A 24,326-nucleotide genomic window follows, 5' to 3' on the forward strand; every position below is an offset into this window, starting at 1 on the left:
GTTCAACAAATGTTTCTTGATCGCTTACTGTGTACCAGGTAGTGTTCTAGGCTCTGTGCCTATATAATTCTTGGCCTCGTGGAGCTGACATTCTGATGGAGGAGATAGAACAATAAAGACAGAAAAGTAAAGAAGGGGCTGAAGTAGAGGATAACAGAGGCCTGCTTTAGGTGGGGGTGGTCACGGGAGGCTTCTTGGAGGAGGTGGCATTTAAGTTGAGACCTAAAGGAAGAGGAGAGCTGGCTCTTATCGGGTCGCTCCTTGGTCTTTCAGTCTCCACTGCCTCAAAGCCTCTTGCTGCTAAATCCCTCTACTAGCTAGCTTCCACCCCTCACCCCACGACCCCCGCGGAAGGTGTCTGGTGAGGAGCGGAGTGGGGTAGTGTTCTAAGAAGAGGAAACACACAAGCAAGGCACTTTGTTTGGCAGAGTGAGAGACCAGTATGCCCAGTGTGAAACAAGCAAGGGAGGAAGTGGGACTGGACGAGGCTGGGAGGTCGGCAGGGGTCCAACCACATGGAGCTTTGCAGCTCCTGGCCAGAAGCTGGTATAGTTCTGAGGACATTGAAGGTTTCTATGCAGAGGAATGATCTGATGTGGATTAAAGGGGCAGCAGTGGACACATCAGGATGTATTTTGGAGATAGAATCAGTAGGGCTTGCTGATGGAGGGGAGAGGCGGGGGAGGGGAGGACATGGGGGGACTCCGGGACAACTCCCAGGGGTCTCACCTGAATACTAGTGATGGTTGGGCCATGTCCTCATATGGGGATGGCTAGCGGAGGGGCAGGTTTGAGACCGGCAGGAATTCTGACTTCAGTCTGAGATGTGGAGGTGCCTGGAGCCTGGGGGGCAGGGAGGTCTGGGCTCCAGATGCAAAGGTGAGAGGGCGTTAAGAGCAGAAGCTAGTGTTTAAGTCCAGGGAAGCTGATGAGCTCACCCAGGGACAGGGAGAGAGAAGAGACAAAGTCCCAGGATCGCAGCCACAAAACCCCACTATTTATGGGCCGTGTAGAGAGCAGGACTGGCAGGCTGCAGGGACTGACGAGGGGCTTGGGGGGTAGCCGAGGGGAGAAGAGCCATGACTCAGGAAGGAGAAGGCTTTCCCGAGAGTGTTTGCCTAGCCCTGTGGAAGGTGAATTCACTGAGACATGCTCATTGCATCTGACGCCCTGGAGTTGGCCAGCAACTTTTCTAAGAGCAGCTTCCGTGGCGGGTGGAAGCCAGCCCGTGGAAGGCTGCAGCCGAGAGAGGAGCTAAGGAGACTGCAAGACCAGGGAGGCCCCAGTCTATGAAGCCTGATTTGTGGGGCTGCTCTCCTTCCTGTCTGATTAGTAGAGAGAAGGCGGTTGACCTCTGGCACCAGGATTGGAGCAGAAATGCCTTGAATTGCCACCATCTGGGACATGGCCTACAAAGAAAGGCCTTATCCCGTTTTACATTGTGTGAGAGCTTGCTCTAGAAGAGGTTCAGAACAGGTAGGGGTTTGGCTACTTGATTGTTTCCAGTTCCTTCGGGATCCAGGAAGGCAGAAATTTCTCTCCGGGAAGAGCCTGGAAAAGGGGCAGCCTGTCTGAGGTCTGGGAGAGGAGAGAAGCACTTGACCCTGAGCACGCAGTGTGGTCTTTGGACTGGAAATTTCAGGAACTTGGGCTGTTTTTGCCATCTGGTCAGGTGCCCACCAATCAGTTCCCAGGGGCCAGCAGAGGGGGGCTTTGCTTTTTTCTGCTCTCCCTTAGCCCTCGGGCCAGAAGCTTAGACACGATGACTTTTAGGCCTGGTAAATTTATAAACTCTGTGGTCCTCAAACTGTGCTCCCTTGAAGAAGCAGTATGGGGGCCTGCCCTCAGTTGCAATAGAAAAGCGGATCTTTTCTCAACTTGCAGGAAACATTAAGATAATAGGTGTATTTTCTCCTAATTTTAAGTGTTCCACTAAAATTTCAAGACTTTATCATGGATGTCTTGTAGCATACGCAGAAGCAGAGAGAGTGATGTGCCGAACCCCCATGTACCTATCACCCAGCTTCAACCATCATCAAAAGCTTTTCTAGTAAATCTTAAACCTTTGGCCTCTGCTTCCCCACCCCCAGCCAACAAAGGCAACCAATGAGCATTTACAGAAACACGTACAAAGTTGAATTAATTTAAAATGTTTGAGGTATGTGCCCCAAAAGTATATCCGTTGGGCTCCTGGCTGGCTCAGTTAATAGCATACCTGACTCCTGATCTTGGGGTCTTGAGTTCAAGCTCTACATGGGGCATAGAACTTAGTAAAAAAAAAAAAAAAAAAAAAGAAGTTAAAAAAATGTATTTCTTCTGCCAGTAGAACTGTTCCTCATTCATATTCTATAACTAAAGATGTCATAAAGCCTTCCGTGATTTCCAGTACAGGTGTTAGAACTGCTGATCTCCTCATTCTCAAACTAGGGGGCTGAGGCCGCACTTAAGCGCTGGCTACAAGCTCAGGCCCCCTTCGGGCTTCCTACTGCCCGCTGAGGCCTGGCCACAGCACCACCCCTGCCCCCCTTGGGCTCGGCCAGGGAGCTAGGAGAGAGCTAGCTGCGGGCAATAAGAATGTTGGGGAGGGGCGCCTGGGTGGCGCAGTCGGTTAAGCGTCCGACTTCAGCCAGGTCACGATCTCGCGGTCCGTGAGTTCGAGCCCCGCGTCAGGCTCTGGGCTGATGGCTCGGAGCCTGGAGCCTGTTTCCGATTCTGTGTCTCCCTCTCTCTCTGCCCCTCCCCCGTTCATGCTCTGTCTCTCTCTGTCCCAAAAATAAATAAAAAATGTTGAAAAAAAAAAAATTTAAAAAAAAAAAAAAAAAAAAAAAGAATGTTGGGGAAACACAGGTAGCTCTCAAGAGTGCCAGGTTCCCCTCAGACTAAAGGGTAGTAACTGTCACCAGCAGGCCTGTCTTCCGAGTGGCTTCCCAGGGGTAAAGAAACCCTTCCACCTCTTGCGGCCTCATCCTCGTTCTCTGGCGTCCGAGCCTTTCTTCCGACACTGCCTCACTAGGCCTTCCTGACCTTGGCCCTGGGATCCTTCCCCGTTTCCTCCAATGGCATCTGCTTGACATTCTCCTCTGTCCCTTAACTATGGCATCCCCAGATCTCTGCCCGCCCCCGCCTCCTGCCAGTTTTGATCCACTTACCCCTTATGTGCTCTCCTAGATCCTACTAGGTGCCCTCCTAAAACCACAGTTCCAGCTGTTTCCCAGGCAGTGTCACTTGAAGGCCCAGCCGGCTCTTCCTAACCTCAGAAGGTGACACCTGCTCTTTAAAACTTCCCGCAGGGCACCATTTTTGAGCTACGAGAACCCTCCATGTCTCAGCACTGTGTGAGATATTGAGGGTACCAGAAGCCTAGAAGATTCCTAGTTACCCCAAGATAGGACAAGGGTTTAGGGCACCTCGGGAAGAGCATCACCCAAAGGGCTTAGGGCGGTTCTGCCTGGATCATCCATGCATCAGCAAGAGGTGGCTTTTGGCTTCTAAAGAATGGACTAGAATTTAGGGAAGGGGAAAAAGGGCATTGCAGAAGGAGGGATACGGCATATGCAGAGGTTCTGAGGCACCAGGCAACATGGCCTTTTCAGGATCAGGAATGGAAGTTGGTGAAGAAACACAGGATGTAGGGCTTGAGGACCGTGTGTCTTGTTTTGGGGCTCCCACCAGACCCCAGTCTGCACCTGCTCCTTCGCTGGTCCACATGCCCCAACCTGTGGGGCCTGCTTCCTTCAAAATCCTCCTCTGTCAATCCCGTTACTGACTGAGGTTTACTCTTTCCTTTTCCATCTGAGATTACCTACCTCCCCAGGCTTTCCTCTACCTCCAATTTTTTTTTTTTTTTTTTAAAGAAGGCTTAGAATATCACAAAATGAAAGAAATTTAAAATAAGCGGGTGAGAAAAATGAGACATGTGCTCCTTCCCTGAGACTGAGGTGGGAATTCTGGCTGAAGGTGGGAAGCTGTCATTTTCTGTCTGTCCTATCACATAGTCACTTCCTTACTCATCCTTTCAAGGGTTAAGCTCCCCTTGAATCCTGACTGGGCCCTGCTATACAACCTACAATGGCTCCCCATTGTCTCCCTCATCTGTGCTAGAAATGCCCTGGCTGTTTCTCAAGGCATCATCTCTCACTGGGACCTCACAATCACCCCACCCCGTTTCACTGCCACTCTCTAAGAGGAAGGCCCTCTAAGAAGGACCAGTCCCCCTTTAGATTTGCTGTGCCCCTTCTTTCTTCCCTTTGTCCCCGCTGTGCTTTCCTTTATATGCTCTGCAGGACTGAGTCCACAAGGCTCTCTAGGATTTCTCCAGTTCACACTGACCTCCTCCCTTCTCTGCACCCCATTGCCCTTACTGCTAATGTTTTTGGATGAAGCACTCAGTTATATTTTGTAGGGTACTTTTCACTATTTCTCGTGTGTTAATCCTGTCTTCCCCCATCATGCCCAGCCTGATATTGGATAAGAATAGGCTCAATATATACCTGCTGGTTGGCCAAGCAGTTGAGACATTGGTGAATGTGGGACACCTCAGGGAGCTCAGGCCCTTGGATTTCTGCCTTGAGGCCCCAAGCCCTTGGTTTCCATATGGTTTCTCGGAGGTGCTGACAGGTGTACCTGGAGAACAGCATGGGGCAGGAGGACCCGTGTGATTAGACTCCCACGGGTAAGGTGGTGCCCTGATTCTTCTGCACTCCATGCTCCCGCTATTTCTGCCGGGCCTCCGCTGTGCTGGAGCCGATGAGAACCTTCCTTGCCCTGGCGGAGCTGGCCCAGGCCCTGGCAGCAGGGAGGGCAGAGGTGAGGCATTCCTCCTCCCAGAGGAGGGCAAGTCCTAGCTCCTCTTTCTAATGATTAACAGAACACAGTGACCCAGGGGAGTATGGTGGGTTTAGGAAGGTCTTCGCACATGTGTCACTTCATCGGATGTCACCACTGTGAGGCAGAAGAGGTGCAGAGGGCTGCTCAAGCAGCGGGGACGGTCGTCTGGCCAGAGGGGCCGAGGACTCCCACGGTTCCAGTTTGTGTGGTTTCAGGACTCCCTTGTAGCTGCGTGATGAAGAGTAATCTCTTCACCCCGGCCTGATTCTAAATTATGTCAAGGCAAGGACACCATGTCCTGCTGATCTAGGATCTGGTCTCTTTCCTGGCTCCCATCCTGAAGGGAGGGACTCATGCACCTTTACACTTACTAGATGCTTAATACATATTCAATAGTGATGATAACAAATAATCTGTGGTTCACATAGAGACCTCCCCTCTCCTGCCTATATCAGGCAGTTCCCCATCCCCTCCCCCTGGGCCCCCCAACAGGTGGCAAAGCTTTTATGTTCCTGAAGGGAAGGGTGCCTTTGGAGGGGACTTCGAATGCCACCTGGCCACTTACGGGATGTGGGACCTTAGGCATCACTTTTAACCTCACCAGGCTGAGAGCCCTTGGTTGTAGCTGGCCTTGGATGTGCCCCGAGCTCCCGGGTGTATCTCGTATGCACGAGAGCGGCTCTTGCCCGGCTTGCTTTCCGCCTCTCCCCAACCCGAGCTGGGTAGATGCAGGCACTCTGGGCACCTCTGTCCCTAGGGGTGGCACTCAGGGGAGACTGGGGAAAGGTTTGCTGAATGAGTCAATAATTGTAATCTCAGAACTGGTGTGGGTTAATAAAATAATCCTTAACATTTAAAGCTCCTAGGGCAGGGGTAGCGTATAACAGGAGCTTGATACTTTTCTAAATGATTTTAAATGACATAAGTATTACACAAATGCATTCTTGTGAAAAACTCATCCCTCCCCCGTGATTCTAATTCCTCCAGCAGAGGTGCTTGGTGTTGTGAGTTTGGTGTATATACGACATGATTTTTTCTATCCATCTCTGTGTGTATAAATATATAATTTTACTTCACAGTTGCTTTTGTTTCTCTTCCTTTTTTACATAAATGGAACCACATTGTAGTTTTGTTTTACAGCTTGGTTTTTCACTTACAATAAGTCTCAACAATCTCGCCACGTAATCACTGTTCTATCCCAGCATATGGATTGCCACGATTTTACTCAACCGTTCTCTGAGTCGCGGGCATTTGTGTTGTTTATAGTAGTTTACTACATACGCGTTGCAGCAGCGAACATCCTTGGTCATGCCTCTTTGTGCATCTGTGTTCCTCTAAGACACCTAGAAAGAGGAATGCTAGGTCAAAGGGAATGTGTGTTTTGCATTTTATCGAACCTGCCAAGTTGCCTTCCAAAAAGGGCAGTGCCATTTGTGTGCCCATAAACAGGGTATGAGAAGACTTCCACCTTTGCCAACATCAATATTTTGCTAATCTAATGGGTGGGGAAAAAAAACGGTATCTTGTTATGATTTTAATTGGCATTTCCCAGATAATAAGTGAGGCTGGACTTCTTTTCATATGGTTATTGGCCATTTGTGCTGCTGCTTCTGTTGAGCTGAGCAAATGTTGCTTCCTCTTGCTTTATAACCCTGCAGTCTCAACAGACTGTGCTTCCTGTCCGTCCTGGGAAGAAACAGCCTGTGAATGTCGAGAGGGTCATCTCCTGCTGTGCTATATTCCATTTAATAAGCAATCACTAAGCGCCTACTAAGTAGGGGGCCATTGTGCTTGGGGCTTTAGGAATAAGGAGATGAATTAGGTGTGATTCCCCTGGGCTCTAGCACTGGAGACTTGAGAAATGGCTACGCTAGTAGACCATTAAGGACTAAAATCAAATTATTAGCAAACTACGCGGATAGCAGTTTTAGGGTATTCTGACCGGCAGGCATCCCTCTCTTATCCACCATACGTAAATTCATGACAACCTGAACTTTTGCAGGATGGCCTCAAAAATAACATCTCCTTCAAGGAGGTGATGCCATTTGGGGCAAGCATGACAAGTATGTACTTTACCAAAAGGCTGAACAGGTTTTTAAAGGTATTCCTGTGACAGCCTATAATCAGAGTGACTTCCAGGGCTGGCTGTGAAATTGTCATCATAGAGGCTCCCACTGTCTCCTGAGGGGATGGGCTGTTTGCACACTGGAGTGTTCACTTTATCAGGGGGCACAGAGAATAGCTCTTAGAACAACCCTCACTTTTTAGTGATGAGGAAACAAATGGCGGCGGGTGGGGGGGTGGGCGTGGTGGTGGTGGTTGTGGGCGGGGTCTAGCGGCTGGCCGAGGCCGCGGAACTAGGCAAGAGGGGTTGGACTGTACTGAGCACCTACTTTGTACCAGGCGCTGTGCCAGGAGCATTCACTTTCACCATAGAACTAAGATACGGTATGTTCCAGTGGCCCAGCTTAGGTCACGAATCCAAACCTAAGTTTATGCACTTACGGGAACCACAGGTCAAACTTAACATACACCAATCACAATCGTCCAGCTCAGCTTTCGTTGGCTCACCTTACCCTAGAAAATAGGACCTGCTAGCCTTATAAGGAAATTCCGCACTTCCTAGCCAATCATGCCTTGTTTCCGTGTTACCTCTTCTAAGAGTCTATCAAAGTCGCTTCCTGCCGGAATCCCTCGGGAAGAGTACTCCATTGCTTGTTAGGCACTGTACTCTCCGATCCTTGGATTCTTCTCCCTGGAATAAAGGACATCAAACGCATTACTGAATTGTATTGTTTTTGTCATTTGACAGATATATTATCTGCAGTTACTATAAGAACTATCTTTATCCCTATCTTACTCCTAGGAAACTAAGATTCCCCTAGATAAGGAGGTGAGAACCACACGGATATGCTTGTAGAGTGTTCCCAGGGGCAAAACCCATCCCGTGCTGCTTCTGTTTTGCGCCCAAATGACTCACCTAGAACAGAATCTTCCTGGTTTGCTGATGGCTTCTCCTTAAAGTATGGGGTTAAAAGAGAGGGATAGTGGGGGCGCCTTAGTGGCTCAGTTGGTTAAAAGTCTGACTTCTGCTCAGGCCATGATCTCAAAGTTTGTGAGTTCCAGCCCTGCGTTGGGCTCTGTGCTGGCAGGGCGGAGCCTGCTTGGGATACTCTCTCTCTCCCTCTCTCTCTGCCCCTCCCCCACTTGTTCTGTCTCTCCCTCTCTCAAAACAATAAGCTTTAAAAAAAAGAAAAAAGGAAAAGAATCATACCACATTTTAAAAAAAGAGATAGGATAGAGCTGGCCCAGCCCTACCCCCCACCCCCTGCCCCAGCTGCCGCCTCCACTCCCCACCTCCTGGGCTGCCTGAGCCAGGTTTGGGTCCTTTAGGCCCTCAGGACTGCCCCCGCCCCGCCCCCCCTCCACTCACTTGGTCCTGAGCCCCTCCTTGAATCGCTGTTTTCTCATGAAGGTACCTTTGACATTGTGAGATTGGATTAAAACAGTGTTGGAACGAGATTCACGAGGCTTGGGATTCAGGAGGCTTGGTTTCCGGGCTCAGCCTCTGCCCCTGATCTATTTGAGAAGATCTTTCTCCTCTCTGCACTTCAGTTTCCTCATTTGTAACGTGACAGAAATAGACTCAGCTGACCCCAGAGATTCTAAAATTTTACAATTTGTGGGGACGAGGGCTCGAGTCATGACCTGTAGCACCTTTGTCTCCTGTACTACCTTGTACATGAATTCGAAATTAAATATCTGAGCGCATTCTCAGACCTTACGTACGTGCCTCTTCTAGAAACACATATATAAAGTATCCCGACAAGGATTCTTAATAAAGACTTTTGTAATATTTACGTGTTTGGTGCTGGAACCTAGTTTTCCTTTCCTCTTCACTACTCTTGACTTGGTGCTCATCTTCAGACACTAGGCCCAGGCTAGGGAGAGGCTTGAGTTCATACAAAAAAGGCCATGTTGCAAAGTACACCCCTCCACCCCCGCCAGGTGACACATCTTCCTAGGGCATTTCCTTAGCTTGGGAATTCACATTCCAGCTTCTGGCTTTGGTGGCCCTCTACCTAGATCTGCCCAGTATTGCTAGTTTTCTTTTTATTAATCACTGATTCATTCATTCATTCATTCATTCATTCATTCAAAGAACCGTCGAACCTTATCTGAGCTTTAAGATAACACCACACGTGTCTGCGGATCTACTGCATTCTGACATTTTCTAGACACTACGGAAACAAATTGGAAGGAAAGTCAGAATCCCGGCCTGGGATGCCTCCTTCCCCTGGGAGACGTAGGCAGGTAGGTGAGTACCTTGTGCAACCCGGTACGGCCATTTTAGGACTAGGAGCAAACAGGCCATGGGAGCACTAACTAGCCTGAGGACCTCGGGGAAGGCTTGCCAAAGAAGGGACAGCACGCAGCCCTCCCCCTGGAACCAGCCGTCTGCCTGACAGGGATGGCGGGGGAAGGGCGTTGAGTGGGATCTTAAGGTAGGTGCCGAGAAATCCTCCGGGAGTTTGGGGTCTGGAGCACCTCCAGATGGCTTGCATATTTAGTCCCAACTTTGAGAAGCGTTCTTATAGCACCTTCTATGGGGCAGACAAAGGAGAAGATATAACAGTGATGTTCTCTCTGCTTTGCTTTAAAGACCAGACCATTTGTCCTGGAGACCCCAGGGATGTTGAAGCACGGGGTGGCCGGCTGGACTGTGTGACCCTATTAAGGAGCCAATAACTCTAGATGAAAGAGTTAATGGACTTGAATTCAGTTCTTACCAAACACACACAGCACTGTGCTGGTGCTGGAGGAGACGCATGGGCACAGCTCCCGTCCCAGGGACATGTGGCTAGTGGAGAAGGCTGGAGCGTTCACTGTGAACCTCGGTGTCGGGTAGAGCGTGGGGCTTGTTCTGTGCTCCCGGTACCAAGAGTCTGGTGAGCACAGTGGAGAGCAAGGGCACTTTTCCAGGGAATTTCCAGGAAGCTTCCTGGTGGAGGCCTCCTTTGGGAATTCTAGTAGGGATAAATGAGGAAAGAACCACCGAGGGGGCAAAGAGAAGGAGCCATGAAGCTTCTGGGTTGTTCAGGGAACAGCGAGAGATCTGGTAACTAGGGTGTGAGAGTCGGGGAGGAAGCGTTAGGAGAGAGAAGACTACAAAGGAAGATGGTCAGATCCGCAAAGGCCTTCCTGTCACGGTCAGGAACTGCTTCATTGTGCAGCAGAGAGCAGGAGTGTGAGAGAGGTGGCCGTGGCTTTTAGGAAGGTAACCCTGGCAGCATGGCAAGGGAGTCCAGAGCAGAGAAGTCGAGAAGCAGGACAAGTTAGGAGGGCATTCGGCTGGGCTTTGACTGAGGGTTCAGGTAACAAGAGGCGGACACGAGAGACTTGATAGAATTGTCTCCAGTCGGAGGACAGGGAGAAACTGGCCTCGTATTTAGGGGCTGGGGGTGGTGGTCATTATCTGAGCTAGAGAATCTTGGAGGAAGAGCGGGTTTGGGACTGGAAGGTGGTCTGGGCTTTTGATTTTCTTAAGGATGTATTGTGATGAGCAGGAGCTTTTAATTTTAATCAAGTCCAATTTATCCTTTTCTTCCCCCCATTTTATTGGTTAGCATGTGTGTGTATCTCTAAGAATTCTCTGCCCACCCCAAGGTCATGAAAATATGTTCCCTTAGGAGAGGGTGAGTTCGGTGTTGGACAAGCTGGTTTTGAGAAGCCGGCAGGGTGGCTGTGCGCTGGGAGAGGTGTAGCAGGCAGCTCTGAAGGTGGGTCCGGAACCAGACTCTGGAATCACTGCTGTGGAGGGCACGTGCTGCAGAGCTGGGAGGGAAGAGCCGGAAGCAGGGAGAGCAGCCTGTTGGAGACCAGGATAAGGAGGGGCAGGGACTTGGAGCTTCTGGGAACAGCTGGTGCCCAGGACTACTACGAGGGCTTCGGAATCCGAAGGAGTTCTGGAGCCCATTAAAGAACCAAGAAAGCCCCCTCTTTCACCAGGCTGTGGAGCCCTTTCTAATCTCTGTGAAGCATCTGGCCATCCTGGTCCTCCACCTCTCAGTTTATACTCTTCCATGACAAACATGTCGTGTGTGTGTGTGTGTGTGTGTGTGTGTGCGTGTGTGTGATTTTACCAGTTTTCAGATCTGCCATTTTTTAATTACAACTCCTTATAGATGCCTTATGACTCTTCCCCTATTCCTCCTTAGTCTGTAAATGGTGAGCAGTATACATATTTAATTTTTCATTTCCAACTCAGAGGAATTAAACACCAATAGGGATGAAAGAGCTTAGTCTCCTGTATATTTGAATCTAGATGCTGTTTCAAGGGCAACTCTATGGGGCAAACAAAAACCAAAAACTGAGTTGGGCCTGCTTTATACATAACAAAGATGCCGTGGGCATTCAGCGTGTCTTAGAGGGCGGGTTGCTGTGATACTACGTCAGAATCATGTGGGCTGTGCATTCAAAAAAGGCATGTTCCCAGGCCCCATTCAGAACCCAAGGAGGCACAATCTCTAGGGCGGTTCCTGAGAAAGCTGGTTTTCTAGCCAGGTCCCCAGATGATTCTGTGGCTTATGAAAGCTTGAGAACCACCAAGCTTTGGATGATTCCAAGTAAAGCAAATCTGGCACAGAAGAGATCCCCCAAAAGGTGCATTTGTCATTTCACCTACCGCCCTATCAACCGCATGGGGTGGGGGGCGCTCTGTGCACATTAGGATCACCTGGGAGTCTTGTTTTGTTTTAACCACCACCGCCTGGGCCCCTCCTCTGGATTCATTACATTTGGAATTTAGCGATGGGCCCTGGCCCACATTGCTGCTAACGCTCTCCCAGGTGATTCTAATGTACAGCTGTTGCGTGAGACTCTCTGATCTTGGAATACTGAACTAGGAAAGAAGTTCGGGCTCTAAGGCAGGCAGAGCTAGGGAACCGTTTCCAAACATGGGTGGGGCGGGGGGAGAAGACCGGAAAGGACTTGGTACAGGAATTCAAATTTTCCCTTTGGGATGGAGATGGTAGGCGTTCCTGCTGTTTCCAGCTGTAGTTTACTGCAATGCCTGTCTGCCGGGCTCCTCCTGGGTCTTCTCTTTGGACTCTGAAACTTGAGAGGGTCTGCATGCCTGAATCTGAATGGTGGTCCCTGAGCCCCTCCCTTTGACCCCCAGAGCCTGGAGAAGGGGTGGGGGAGGGGAGGGGAGAGCAGCGCAGCCCTGGCTGTTAGGGTTTACCAGGTTCCTTTTGACCCATCTGTCCCAGGTATAAAATTAACACTTCTCTCTAGGGTCGGGTTTCTAAAGCAAAGTGAACATCGACAAGTCCTCAAGCAAACCTGTCATAGGGTTCTTTCCACCTCTCAAAATGTTGCACCCTCATGACTTCCTTTTTTTTTTTTTTTTTTTTTAAGTTTATTTTGAGAGAGAGGGTGTGCGCGAGAGCATGAGCAGGGAAGGGGCAGTGAGAGAAAGAGAAAATCCCAGGCAGGCTGTACAGTGTCAGCACAGTGCCAGATGTGGGGCTTGAACTCATGAACCATGAGATCATGACCTGAGCCGAAACCAAGAGCGGACACTTAACCGACTGAGCCACCCAGGCGCCCCCCTCCTGACTTCCTTCGATCTTACCTGTACTAGTCAGCAGATATTTGTGGTCCTGTCAGACTGATTAGGAAATCAGGGTCCAAAGAGGCTAGGCACTTATTAAAGGTCTTGGCATCAGCTATGATCCCCTGCTCAGTCTGAGACCTCACATCCCGCTCTTTGATGTTGCCGTGGTAAGGTATGGGGACCAGCAGCACTGCCACCTGCACCCCTGCTCCCTGCCCGGACCCGCACTCCACTCACTCACAGGTGGAGCCCTGCACACCCAACAGCTCCGGGCTAGGGGCCGGGGAACTGATTCGCAGCGGGGAGCTGGCTTTGTGGGGGAAGCCTTCCCCTTATGGAGCAGACCTGGAGCGGTAGGGAAGGAGAAGGCAGATGGGTGCAGTGAGGAAGGAGGTAGCAGCTGAAGCTCCAGAAGCCTCAGGGCTGCTCTGGCGAGTTGGGGCTCCCAGGCACACAGCATTAGGGGGGGCGTAGCAGTGACTGCAGAGATTGAGGGGGCTGGGGAGGAGGGGAGGCTGCCTGGGAATGTGGCAGGAAGAGATGAGGTGAGGGGTCGGCCAGGAGGTGCCTCCCAGGCTCAGAAGAATGCATCTGAGTGCATGGATGGCACGCAGGGGGGGGTGGGGGGGGAGCTGGGACTCCTTCTCCCTCATAGATAGGCAGGCGCCATGCCTGTGCCTCACACCCCTGCCCCTCTATCTGCCGGGGAGTCGATACAACTGCAGACACCCCTAAAGATCTGGCCGCTCCTGTCTGAGAAAGCTGGGAGGCTGTGCCCACTCCTGGCATACCCTCTGTCATCCTCCCGTTGCTGCCTTTACTGATTTCCGTCTCCTCTGACTTCCCTCAGCACATGGAGACAGCATCCCTACCACATAATTTACCAGCTAATTGCATGCTGTCTTGCATGAGGGCTGTGGTTCCATGTGCGGTGGGTCTTGGGCACACAATTAGGCTGAGTAACAGAAGGGCGGAGGCCCATCTCCCCCACCTCCGCAGTGTCCTCCCCCGGCCCAGCTACTGCAGGTGCTCAGAACTCCCGTGCTCCCGGATTCCGGTGTCTGGGTGTGTTCCAGGCAGGCTCCGAGGTCGGCTCCGGAGTACAGCCCGGCCTCCCTGTGGGTTCTTGGACCGGCGAGGGGGATGGGGCGCCCCTGCCCTCCGGCATTTGCCTGAATACTGCTGCACCTCTCCTGGGCCCAAGTTTGGGAGGATGGCACAGAGCCCAACCAGGCCAGCGCACTGCAGGTTGCCATGGCGACCCTTTTGGTCTCCTTCCGAAGGAGGATAGTTTCTTTCAGCGCAGATCATCTGCCTGGGCCGCCACCCTTCTGTACACTCTGGGAACCAGACGGCCCAACCCCACTACTTCTGCCTTGTGCCACAGGGGATAGCTTGTCGAGAGAGGCTCGGTCCTAAATCACAATCCAGTATCGGACAATTGCATGTTCTGGCTTGAAGGGGAGGAGAGAAAGGCCCAGGACACACGGCCTCCCTGAGGCCTCTCCTCCGATGCTTGCACTGAGGGAGCTTCCCTCCGAATCTCCTTCCACCTACCCCTCCTGCTCCAGACCGCTTCCTCTCCCGGTACTGGCTCTGACCCTTTGGGTGGGCTCAGTTCCTGCAGGTTTCGGTTTCCTCGTTTGTAACAAGGACAGCCAGGGCCTTTAGTGGTTTCCACACCTGGCGAGAATCAGAATTACCTAGGGAGGTTTTAGCAGATTCCTGGGCCCTGCCCCAACCTGCTGATCTCCACAAGAGGGCCCAAGAATCTGTATTTTTAAAAACCTTGGGTGATCCTAATACAATTAAACCCAACCGATTTGGGGATTCTCCTAGCAAGATGATCTGTGGGGCTCTTGTGGGAAGAAAAGGAAGGCCTGCCCTGTGCTGAGGACTGACTGGCCTTTCTGGGTTCCCAGGAGCTTCTGAAGAGCCCCTTGCAGGTTACTCTTGTCAGGAAGCGGGTGTTTCCTGGTCATGCTGGCTAAGCCAAGACCAGGCCCCCACCTTTCCCCCACAGGAGAAGCCTGGGGAGAGAGAATGACAGGAAAGGGGGGGGTGTTGCCATAACAACCAGCTCTAGGCAGAGGCCTCCCTTCCAGGGGCTGGTACTTCACCCCAGTAATGGTGGTTTCCATGGAGATGGGTTACTGAGGGACAGGGGGAGCATTTGCCCCACTTAGAGCATTAGTCAGGAGCTGCCAGGAGGCTGAACATCTCTAGGTGGGAGCCTTGGACCCCTGTCAACTTCAAGCCCCCCCCCCCCACCTCCCGCAACTATGGCCTCTGCTCTCCAGGTGCTGGTCTGACACTCTCCCTGCTTAGTTGCTCTCTCTGTGACTGGTCTCCCTAGCAACAAGTCCTGCTAACTCCTTGCTGTTGGCTCCGTGGCTATTTTTAGCTTCACTGCCAGCAGCCCAGTCCTGGTCATTTGCTTGCAACCTCCATATGGATTGCAGGGGAACAGGCAAACAAAGATTCCCGGCCTCTGGTTGGGGGGGGCGGGGGCAGACCTGGACCTCTTAGCACCTATTAGAATTTTGCTATGGACAGAATCTGTCCCTAACTGGGAACTTTGGCAGTGGATTCTGGATGAGGCTCCTGAGACAATGTTGAATTCAGTTCAGCAAACACTATCTAAATCCTCTTCAATGTGCAAGAAGCTCGAGTCCACACTGCTTCCATATGAAGCTGAATAACGTCCAGTCTCTGCCCTCTAGGAATTTTTAATTTGTGGAGGAGAAAGATGAGTGAGTGCACGATTGCCTTAGTATGGGCAAATATTGGCAGGTGCTAAGAGGATTACAAGGTGCTATGGGAGTACCTCGGAGTGGGGGCAGGGCAGTTTTTCAGTAGGGAAAGGTAAGGGGGAGGGGCCAGAGTACCACTGTCCAACAGAACTTTATGCAATGATAAAAATGTTCTAAGATCTGTGCTGTCCAATATAATAGCCCCAGCCACAGGTGGCTCTTGGACACTTGGAATGTGACCAATGCAACTGAGGAAAATAACTTTTTATTTAATTTTTAATTTATTAAAAACATTGTTTTTATTTATTTTTGAGAGAGAGACAGAGACAGAGACAGAGACAGAGGGCGAGCAGGGGAGGGGCAGAGAGAGGCGGAGACACAGAATCCAAAGCAGGTTCCAGGCTCTGAGCTGTCAGCATAGAGCCTGACACACGGCTCGAACCCATGAACTGTGAGATCATGAGCTGAAGTCGGACGCTCAACCGCCTGAGCCACCGAGGTGCCCCTAATTTTAATTAATTTAAATAGCACATGCAGTGAGTGGCTACCCTATTGGACAGTTCAGGTCTAGAGAAACTTTGATGGTGGAGATAACTGATGAACTGGAAGGATAGACAGGATTTGGGCTGGTGGGAGTTGAAGGGGAGGAGCAAGGAACAGCATGAGCAAAGGCACAGAGGCAGGAAAGGGCATATTTCGGGAATAGCAAGTGGGTGGGCTGAGTGGGCTGCGTGACATAAGCGCTATACGGCTTGTGGGGGCCTTGAATGCCATGCAGAGGGTTGACTGTAATCAGCAGGTAGTCAGAGTCTAGTGCGTAGCACTGAGGCTTTTGAGCTACAGGTAGGAGAAGGGCAGGATCGGAACAGACATCCATTTTGATCTCACGGCCTTTTGTGCGGACCAGGTCTCCTTGGGATGGCTGCGAGTGCTTTTGTGGCAGAGTATACACAGTGCTTCCTCAATATGTGGCTTTGCAGATGGCTTCATAGGGATCATGGCTTCTCTGGCTTTGAGTAAACGGACTTGTGGTTAAATGTCCTGTTTGATGGCAGCAACATGACCTCCCCCTGTCCTGCCGGCACCGGATTTCATGTCAGAGCGTACCGCAGAACACTGAACTTTGAGTTAAAACCAGCCCAGCAGGCCTGGCGTCCCCACCTTGACCCGTGGGAATTACTGCTCTTTACTGGTGGATCGTGGCCCTCGTGCCTCATCTCAGGTCTGGGAGCTGGAGAGTCAGGTTAATGGCACGTCTTGTGATCATGTTCTTCAGAAACACAGGAGAGCAACACATAGCAGAATGCTGAGATTTATAACAGGACGTGTCCTCGCCACACAGATCCTAGCACTTGTCCTGCTGTTTTCTGGCAACTTACTGGCATCGGAGTCGCTGGAAAATATAATTAAAATGAGAAGTTTGCTCGATGAGTGCAGGATCAGGGCGAAGAGTCAGGTGTCCTTAAGAGGTGTTTCATCAGGCCTGTTGAATCACTGCTTTCTGCCTGTCAAACAGGAAACGGCCCTCTCTTTCAAGTTACCCTCTCTTTTGGGCCATCCTGGATACTTCCTCTCCAACACTTCTTTTAGGCTCTTGACATCCACTAGATCTTTTCATCCAGCAGTTCCCCCTTTCAACATACTTTCTAACGTTTCCAAAAACCTGGCTTGTTTTATGTGACACTCCTATTTCAGGTTTATGATCTTTATTGCAATCAAAAGACCTATCTCAGGGCTCAGTTGGAAGAGCCTGCGACTGTTGATCTCAGGGTCATGAGTTTGAGCCCCACATTGGGACTACTGATTTCAGGGTCATGAGTTCGAGCCCCACATTGGGTATAGAGATTACTTAAGTAAATAAACTTAAAAAAAAAAAAAAAAAAAAAAGACCAACTCAGTAACCAGCCTGGGAAGCTTCCTTTGGAAGGTCAAGGACATACATGACCTGAGGATCCTTGAAGGCTGCCCTGTTTTTTTCCTGCTAAAGTCACCTCGTGTCCTAGATTTGAGGCCTCTTCTGTTTTGGGGCACGTCTCTGCCCACTGAGCACCAAGAAGACATGAATCTCTGAGTGACGCATACATACAGAAGGGGGGAAACTTTCCTGTCCGCATAGCTACAAGAGGGGGACGGTGCTCTAGGTTGGTGAGGGGACAACTTTGAATTGGGTCTTTCTTATGCTTAAGTTGGGAGCTGGGTGGAAGAGGTTAAGATTTGGGCTTAATTTTAAAGGATGAGAACAAGGAAGTTTGGCAGTTGGAGGGAAAGGCTACTTGATTAAGTGGGCCAAGAGAAAGTGAAACTGATAGTCCTTGTCCGAGGTGACACTTTGAATCCTGGCTGCATGCACCAGGGATCGTTACTACTGTCTGAAGAAGTCCCAAGGCCACAGTGTAGAGTCTAAAGTGTTTAACCTCGTATTAGTGGAAAAGGAGATGCCATGGATGAGATCTAGAGTTTTTTATTTTTATTTATTTTATTTTTTTTTAATGTTTATTTATTTTTGAGACAGAGAGAGACAGAGCATGAACGGGGGAGGAACAGAGAGAGAGAGGGAGACACAGAATCCGAATCAGGCTCCAGGCTCTGAGCTGTCAGCACAGAGCCCGACGCGGGGCTCGAACTCACGGACCGCGAGATCACGACCTGAACCGAAGTCGGACGCTTAACCGACTGAGCCATCCAGGTGCCCCAAGATCCAGAGTTTTTTAAAAAAGAGCTGGCCAAACCAGATCAGAAATTTCATTTTGAGAGGAGGCCTGGGAGGGGAGGTCTAAAGTGGCCTGTTTACAGGCCCTGGATGCCCAGGAGGCATCAGAGAAGAAGCTCATCCAGAAAGGATTCCAGCAGGCAAGAAGCACAAATTCAGGACTTCTGGTCTCTGCTTGGGGATCGCCTGAAAAACTGTTCCAGATCCCTCGACTGGGTTGAAAGATGGGTTGGAACAGAACAGCCTGACTCCTTCTCCTTGCTGTATGGATGGATTCTGAGTCTCAGTCAGGGTTGGGAGAGCGAAGTGTGAACTCCCCAAGTATTATTTGGAGAAAGCTCTCTGATTTGGAGTCTTCCTCCCTCTTCAGGGCTTGCTTGCTCTGATGGCCCTCAGAAGGGTGCCGAGCCCCAGGAGGGATGGTGGGCCGTCCTTCACAGCACATCTCTTAACCTCCTTATACCAGCACCTGTTCCAGCTGGTATGTTCCCAGCTGACTGTGGCTGGAAGCCAGGCACCTGGGGCAGTATCTCTTTAAGAGATGCTGGTATTCCAGGGCCTGGGAGGGCAGATGTTATCACTTCTATTTTGCAAATGAGAAAACCAGACTTCTTGGGGTTAAGTGACTTGTTCAAGGTCATGGTGATGGAACCAGAACCCAAGTCCAGATTTTCTGACAAGTGCTGCTGGCTAAACAGCTCTCTGCTGCTGACAGCATTTACCTTCAGTTCCTCTGCTCCTCCTTCTAATTCATCTTGCAAACGGAAATCAGGCTGATCTTTCCAAAATAACCATTCATCTGGTCTTGTCAGAAACACCTGTGTTATTCTTCACTGCTGTGGGATATATCCATTGACATCTTTCTCTGCACCCTTTTAGCCTTAGTTGTCTTGGGAGGTGGAGATGGGCAAGGATTTCCCCCCACCTCAGCCCTACATCTCTTATTTCCTTTCTATCTTACTTCATTCCAAATCTGATTCATCTCTGCTCCACACTGACCTCTTAACCTCATTTATCATTCATACTAGCCATTTTTTTTTTTTGTTGGGCTTTCAAGCCATCCAAGTCCACGGGGCTTGGTATTTGTGGTATAGTTATCTTCACAGATGTTTTTTCAATGACCTTTTCCTATCTCTCCAAGTCTAGTTGAATCTGTCAGCTCCTTGAAGGTAGGGCCAAGAGGGTCTGCTTCTTTATCAGATGTGGGTAGAGAGAGAGTGTGTGTGTATGTGTGTCCCTCCTCCCTGGGATAGGGGCCTCTGCTCTGGAGGAGGGAGGTTGAAATGGTTGAGTCCACACCTGGAGGCTCCAGAAGAGGAATGTAGTCTTCCTGAGCACCAGATGATTGTGCCTGGGAAAGAGGAATTGCTACACTTTTAAACTAGAGTGTGCCCCCCCTGCCCCCCCCGCAAACGGGAAAATGGGACATCCAAGGCAGATCCTGAGTGACGTAGGGGACCCAGGGACTTGGCCAGGAAGAGGTTTTCAAAGCCTGAACTCAAGCCACGCGTTTAAGGGACCCCTGTCTATCCACCTGTAGTATGAAGAGGAGAGCCCTCTCCCCAACAGTTCTTGTTCTGGAGCGCTCCCAATTTCTGCAGGCGCCTTCTGTCCATCTCTGTGTGCTTTGAGTTTTCCCTACAGCTTCCTGGGCCTCTACACTCATCTGTAAGCTTTTTCTTCTTTTTTTTTTTGGTTGTGCTTCCGAGAGACGGACTTTTACCAACTTTCTCCTGGCTCTCCCAGGCTGTCCGCAACCTCCTCTCTTGTTTTGCCGGCGCTCCTGGTACTCTCCACGCTCCCAGCTTACCTCCGCCGCTGCACTGCAGCCCCTTCCCTCCCGGGTCCCCTTCCCAGCCTCCGCGGGCTCCCCGCCTCGCCCCGAGGCGTCCCTCGGAGCTCACGCAGAGTTGGGGGTGAAGGGGGCGGGAGGACCAGCCCGGAGGAGGGGGCGGTGCCGCCTCCAGCCCAGGCCTGGGCGGGGTCCTGGGAACGGGCGGAGGCCCAGCCGCGCCCCCAGGCCCCAGCGGCGGCCCGCGCCCCTCGGACGGGAGGAGAGGGGCTGGCCCATTGCCAGCGTCTGAGAGCCGGCCCCCTCCCCCGGCCCGCTCGCAGCCAACCAGGCACTCCAGCGGGGCCCACGTGACCTGGAGTTCTAGACAAAGAAAATGTTCAAGCCCTCCCCCCCACCTCCCCCCTCCCCCTCTCCCTGGCCCCCTCCGCCCCCAGCCCCATCGCCCCCTTCCCCTCCCCCCAGACGGGCAGCTACTTACAGAGCTTCAGGGCCGGGGCTCACACCTGAGCCGGACCACAGAGGGGCTGCACCTGGCCTTATGGGTAGGTTCCTGGACGGAGCCCTGGGGAGACTGGGGGCGGGGAGGCGGCAGGGGCCGGTGGGAGGATCTCTGGGCCGCTGCAGCCCTCTGGATTTGAGAAGAGTCAAAGTCTGCCTCCCTGGCCCGCAGGAGCTGGCTGCTGTGCCTGGCCCGAGTTCTGGAGATGCTGAGTTAGTGCTGTCCCACCCACTCCCTCTTCAGGAGCCCCCAGCCCCACTTCTCCCTGTGCTCAGGTGGGGACTGGCGGTGCAGGGGCCAGAAGAGCAGCCCCAGCGTGTGTGCCCGGGGCAGCAGTCAGTGAAGCTGGGGGGCAGGCCCTGGCCCACGGGAGCTGGGAGACCAGGAGTTGGGCTGGAAGCAGCCCTTTGGCCGAAGTGGCTGGCTGATGGGTTGTCGGCATTTCCTTGCTGACCCGTGCTCTTGGCTGGCGGACCATGCTGTCCTCGGGCCATGCCAACCTTGCAGCCTCTTGGGAGGGACAGTTTCTTCTCCTGCGTGTCACTGGGAGCCACGGGGCAGGCCAGGCAGAGAGAAATGGTGCTGGGTAGGAAGGAGCAGTGTGGCCCTGACAGGGGCTGTGGCACGTCAGCGGCTGCAGTGGAGGGCAGCCTGACGCCGACCTGGGAAGGCAGAGGTGCCTGGGACAGCCTGGGATCTACTGCACCGGCAGTCCACATGGGCGCCCGGACCTCTGACCTTTGGAACGGAAAGCAGCCTGAGTCGCAGAGGAAGGTGGAGGCGGGACAGCTGCCCAGGAAGATGGGCCTGGACGCGGGGCCCTTGCCTCTACTAGAGCAGAGTTGCCAGTGGCTTTCCAGGCTGGACAAACTCCAGAGAAGTGGCTTCCTTGAGCCACGGTAGTAGGGGGTTGGTGCGGTGTCTCCCTGGCCCTGCTCAGTCTCTGGGCCGCTCTGGCGTGGGCTCTTGTGAACTGGGGGTAGGAGCCTTTAGCCCAAATGCCAAAGCCCTGAGTTAACCCTTCTTTCTCCTATTGTTTGCCTGGGGAGGAGGGTGGGAGTGAGCGTGGAAAAAAGGCATTCCCACACTGCCCTAGGCAGACTATTCTAATGAGGCCCCTCCCCCACCCAGCCACCGTCTCTGCCACTTCTTCCCCTTTCCTCTTGCCTCCTGCTGCTAACCCACCCCCATCCTCCTTCCCCCACCCCTGCTGGCCTCGTCCCTATGGAGGCCCCCTTCTTCCTCCTCCTCCTCCGCCTGCCAAAACCCTGCTGGGTGCGCGTTCTCCTGCACCTAGTGGGTTGGGGGTGCTTAACAGCCGTCAGCAGCAGCATCTGACAAGCTGGGGGAAGTTGTGGGGGAAGAATAATGTTCAGGAACTCACAGTGGAGGGGTTGAGAAGAGAGACAAAGGGGCTGTGGGGGAGTGAGGAGGGTGGCATCACGCACGATTCCCTTCTAGACCTGGGGAGCCCGGCACCCACCCGCTGCTGTTCTCTGTGCCAGTGGCTTCACCTTTCCAAAGAAGGCCCCTCCTGCCCTCTGCCACCCGCAACCTTGTTCTGGCTGAGGGGCCTCGTCACCCCCGAAGCAGGGTCTTTGGGTCTCCCACAGCAGCACCCTGCTGTAGATACGTGCCTGAAGTTCATGGAGGCATGGTGTTTCTCCGTGAGCGGATCTGGGGCTTCAGTAGTGTTGCCACAGCTGGTCCTGGAAGAGGATGGGGTTGAGCACACACCTAGGCGCACCTTCTTGTGGGGGAGGAGGTGGTAGATAATTGATGGTGGGACTGGGAGGGCAAAGTCCCGGCAGGTGAGCAAGGGGCTTGCGAGGGAAGAAAAGTTGCCCTGCCTTTTTCCACCGCTGGCATCCAGCTCCTTTTCCCAGCTGTTTGTGGGCTGGGGGCAAAGGATGCGGTGTCCCATCTTAGAATTTGTGGAGTCGGGGGAAAGAACCAGGACTTCATCCTCAGTGTTTCAGGACTGCACCAGAAGCAGGGTTGGTCGGTGGCCTGGAGGCAGACGGGAAGACCGAAGGGAAAGAAGGGAAATGAATCGACGACACAGTAGGCCTTTGAGCTTAAAACAAAGGTTCTTCACCTGGGACCCTGGCATCTGGGAGTCCGTTGACAAGCTTTGGAGAGAGAGTCCTTGGAAATCTTGATACTTATATACATCAGATTCTTAAACCAGTCAGAAACAGGTAGTGGAAATCCTTTAGATCAAATACTTTTTTAGGTTGGGCAACTTGGAAGAGAAAGAAAGGACTGCTTAGAATCGGCTGTTACTGCCAGGCGAAGGCGGGAATGTAGGTGCTCCGACTAGCTTAGAGCTCTTCTACTCCAAGTTGCTTTGTGATATTCTTATGTAGTCTTGAGGACGGGCTTGCATTTACAGCTCTAAACTCTCTGGGAAAGCTTCATGTTGAAAGGCAGATTGAAGATGGGATGTTTTTCTCCGAATGTGGTGGAAACAGGTGCAGAGCCTTGAAGTTTGAGATTCACGTGTCCCTCAGATTCAGTAGCTGGGGTGACACTAGGGGAAATGGTTCTCAGAACTAAGGATCAAGGATTTTGTTCTCTTCTGTAGGGTGATGACAGTTTTGGAGCAGGTTTGGGGAAGGATGAGAGTGATGAGGCGAACGGATGGAGGCTGGCCACTTGGGAGCATAATTGGGTTTGGATTGTTAATTGGTCAGTAGGATGGCAGAGAGGATGTGTGGCTTGTAGGGTGTTGGATCTGAAAGGTGCGTGTAGAAAGAAGGGGGGAATCCGATAACATGCATTTGATAACAATGCTAAGAACTCCAGAATGACGTAGGAGCAGACAAGCTCTGTGGCTCTTTCTGTGGGGTTTGAGCAGAGAGGGAACACAGAACAGTGTTTTCATCCTTGGTAGACATCACGACAAAACTGGATTTGTGGTCTGGAAGCCAAGACCAGGAATAGCAGGGGTTGATTGCCCAGGAAAATTACAAAGAAAAGGACAAGAGGATCCAATTCGTGCTTGGGAAGTAAGATTGAGGGCGGAGCCAAGGTCTGTGCCTAAGCTGAGGCACACAATTACTGTTTGAGTAGAATTAATCTTCCCATGTCCGAGGGTGGGCAACTGGTGATGCTGACCGATGAAGGAAGATTTTTGTGCGAGGCACAAGAGGAGGTTGGAAAGCAGCCAACTGTTTTGAGTTCACCAACCAACTTCAGATCTTCCCGTTTTCCATGGCAAGCCAGTTGAGTTGATGAGCAAAGAACTCAGCTATACTTCTGTCACTCTCTCCAGGCCACAAAGAGATTGAGAAGAGCCCTCCCGTGTCAAGCGGCCTTGCTAGTTCCTGGAGAGGTCAAGGTAACTTCTGTTACCTTTGTTTCTCCAGGCTGAGAAGAAAGCCAAGGTGATTGCAGTAATGAACGCTGTGGAAGAAAACCAGGGGTCTGGCGAGTCTCAGAAGGTGGAGGAGGCCAGCCCTCCCGCGGTGCAGCAGCCCACTGACCCTGCGTCCCCCACTGTGGCCACCACACCTGAGCCTGTGGGAGCCGACGCCGGGGATAAGAACGCCACCAAAGCGGCCGATGATGAGCCAGAGTACGAGGTGAGCGGCTCGCTTCTTCACCTGCCTCGACCAGCTCTTTCCTGGGTCCTTCCACTGCCAGCTCTTCCCGTCCTGCTCTCCTCTCTCCACCTGACCCCAGGCCTCTTCGTCTCCCCAGTCTTGCTCTGTCTCGGTCCGTTCAGATGGAGCTCCCTCCTGGCTGTCCTGACCCTCAGATGCCCAGGGCTGGGGTTGCCACGGGGGGATCAGGGTGGCAGGGCCTCGTGACCACCACGTAATGACTTCTGCTCCTTGGGGCTCCAGGACGGCCGGGGCTTTGGCATTGGGGAGCTGGTGTGGGGGAAACTTCGGGGCTTCTCCTGGTGGCCAGGCCGCATTGTGTCTTGGTGGATGACGGGCCGGAGCCGAGCAGCTGAAGGCACCCGCTGGGTCATGTGGTTCGGAGACGGCAAGTTCTCGGTGGTAAGTTGTGGGGTTTGGTGGTAGCCTCGGGGAGGGACGGGTCTGGGTCCCAGGGGCTATCTAGGCTTTTTGGCTGGGGGCGAGGTCCAGAAGTGGGGCGGGAGAAGCGGTCTC

General features: G+C 52.2%; 1 protein-coding gene and 1 long non-coding RNA gene across 4 annotated transcripts in view; one reads left to right on the forward strand and one right to left on the reverse strand.

Moving 5' to 3' along the window:
- Positions 1-24,326, forward strand: part of DNMT3A (DNA methyltransferase 3 alpha) — a 99,752-nt gene that overhangs the window by 61,963 nt on the left and 13,463 nt on the right. Inside the window, exons 7-8 of the mRNA XM_053891084.1 lie at positions 23,574-23,789; positions 24,054-24,212. Coding sequence (XP_053747059.1) covers positions 23,574-23,789; positions 24,054-24,212 — 375 coding nt within the window. The remainder of the gene's footprint in view (positions 1-23,573; positions 23,790-24,053; positions 24,213-24,326) is intronic.
- Positions 5,895-20,256, reverse strand: LOC109267481 (uncharacterized). Of its 3 annotated transcripts, none has more exons than XR_002080126.2 (3): positions 20,182-20,256; positions 7,480-7,582; positions 5,895-6,170 (listed from the first exon to the last, which is right to left on the reverse strand). It is a non-coding gene; the product is annotated as an uncharacterized LOC109267481 (long non-coding RNA). The 3 variants fall into 3 exon arrangements; XR_002080124.2 differs by lacking the exon at positions 20,182-20,256 and adding an exon at positions 13,330-13,450; XR_002080125.2 differs by lacking the exon at positions 20,182-20,256 and adding an exon at positions 8,261-8,319.

This window comes from Panthera pardus, unplaced genomic scaffold (assembly GCF_024362965.1).
Source record: "Panthera pardus isolate Hobbes unplaced genomic scaffold, ASM2436296v1 HiC_scaffold_26, whole genome shotgun sequence".
Taxonomy (NCBI): Eukaryota; Metazoa; Chordata; class Mammalia; order Carnivora; family Felidae; genus Panthera; species Panthera pardus.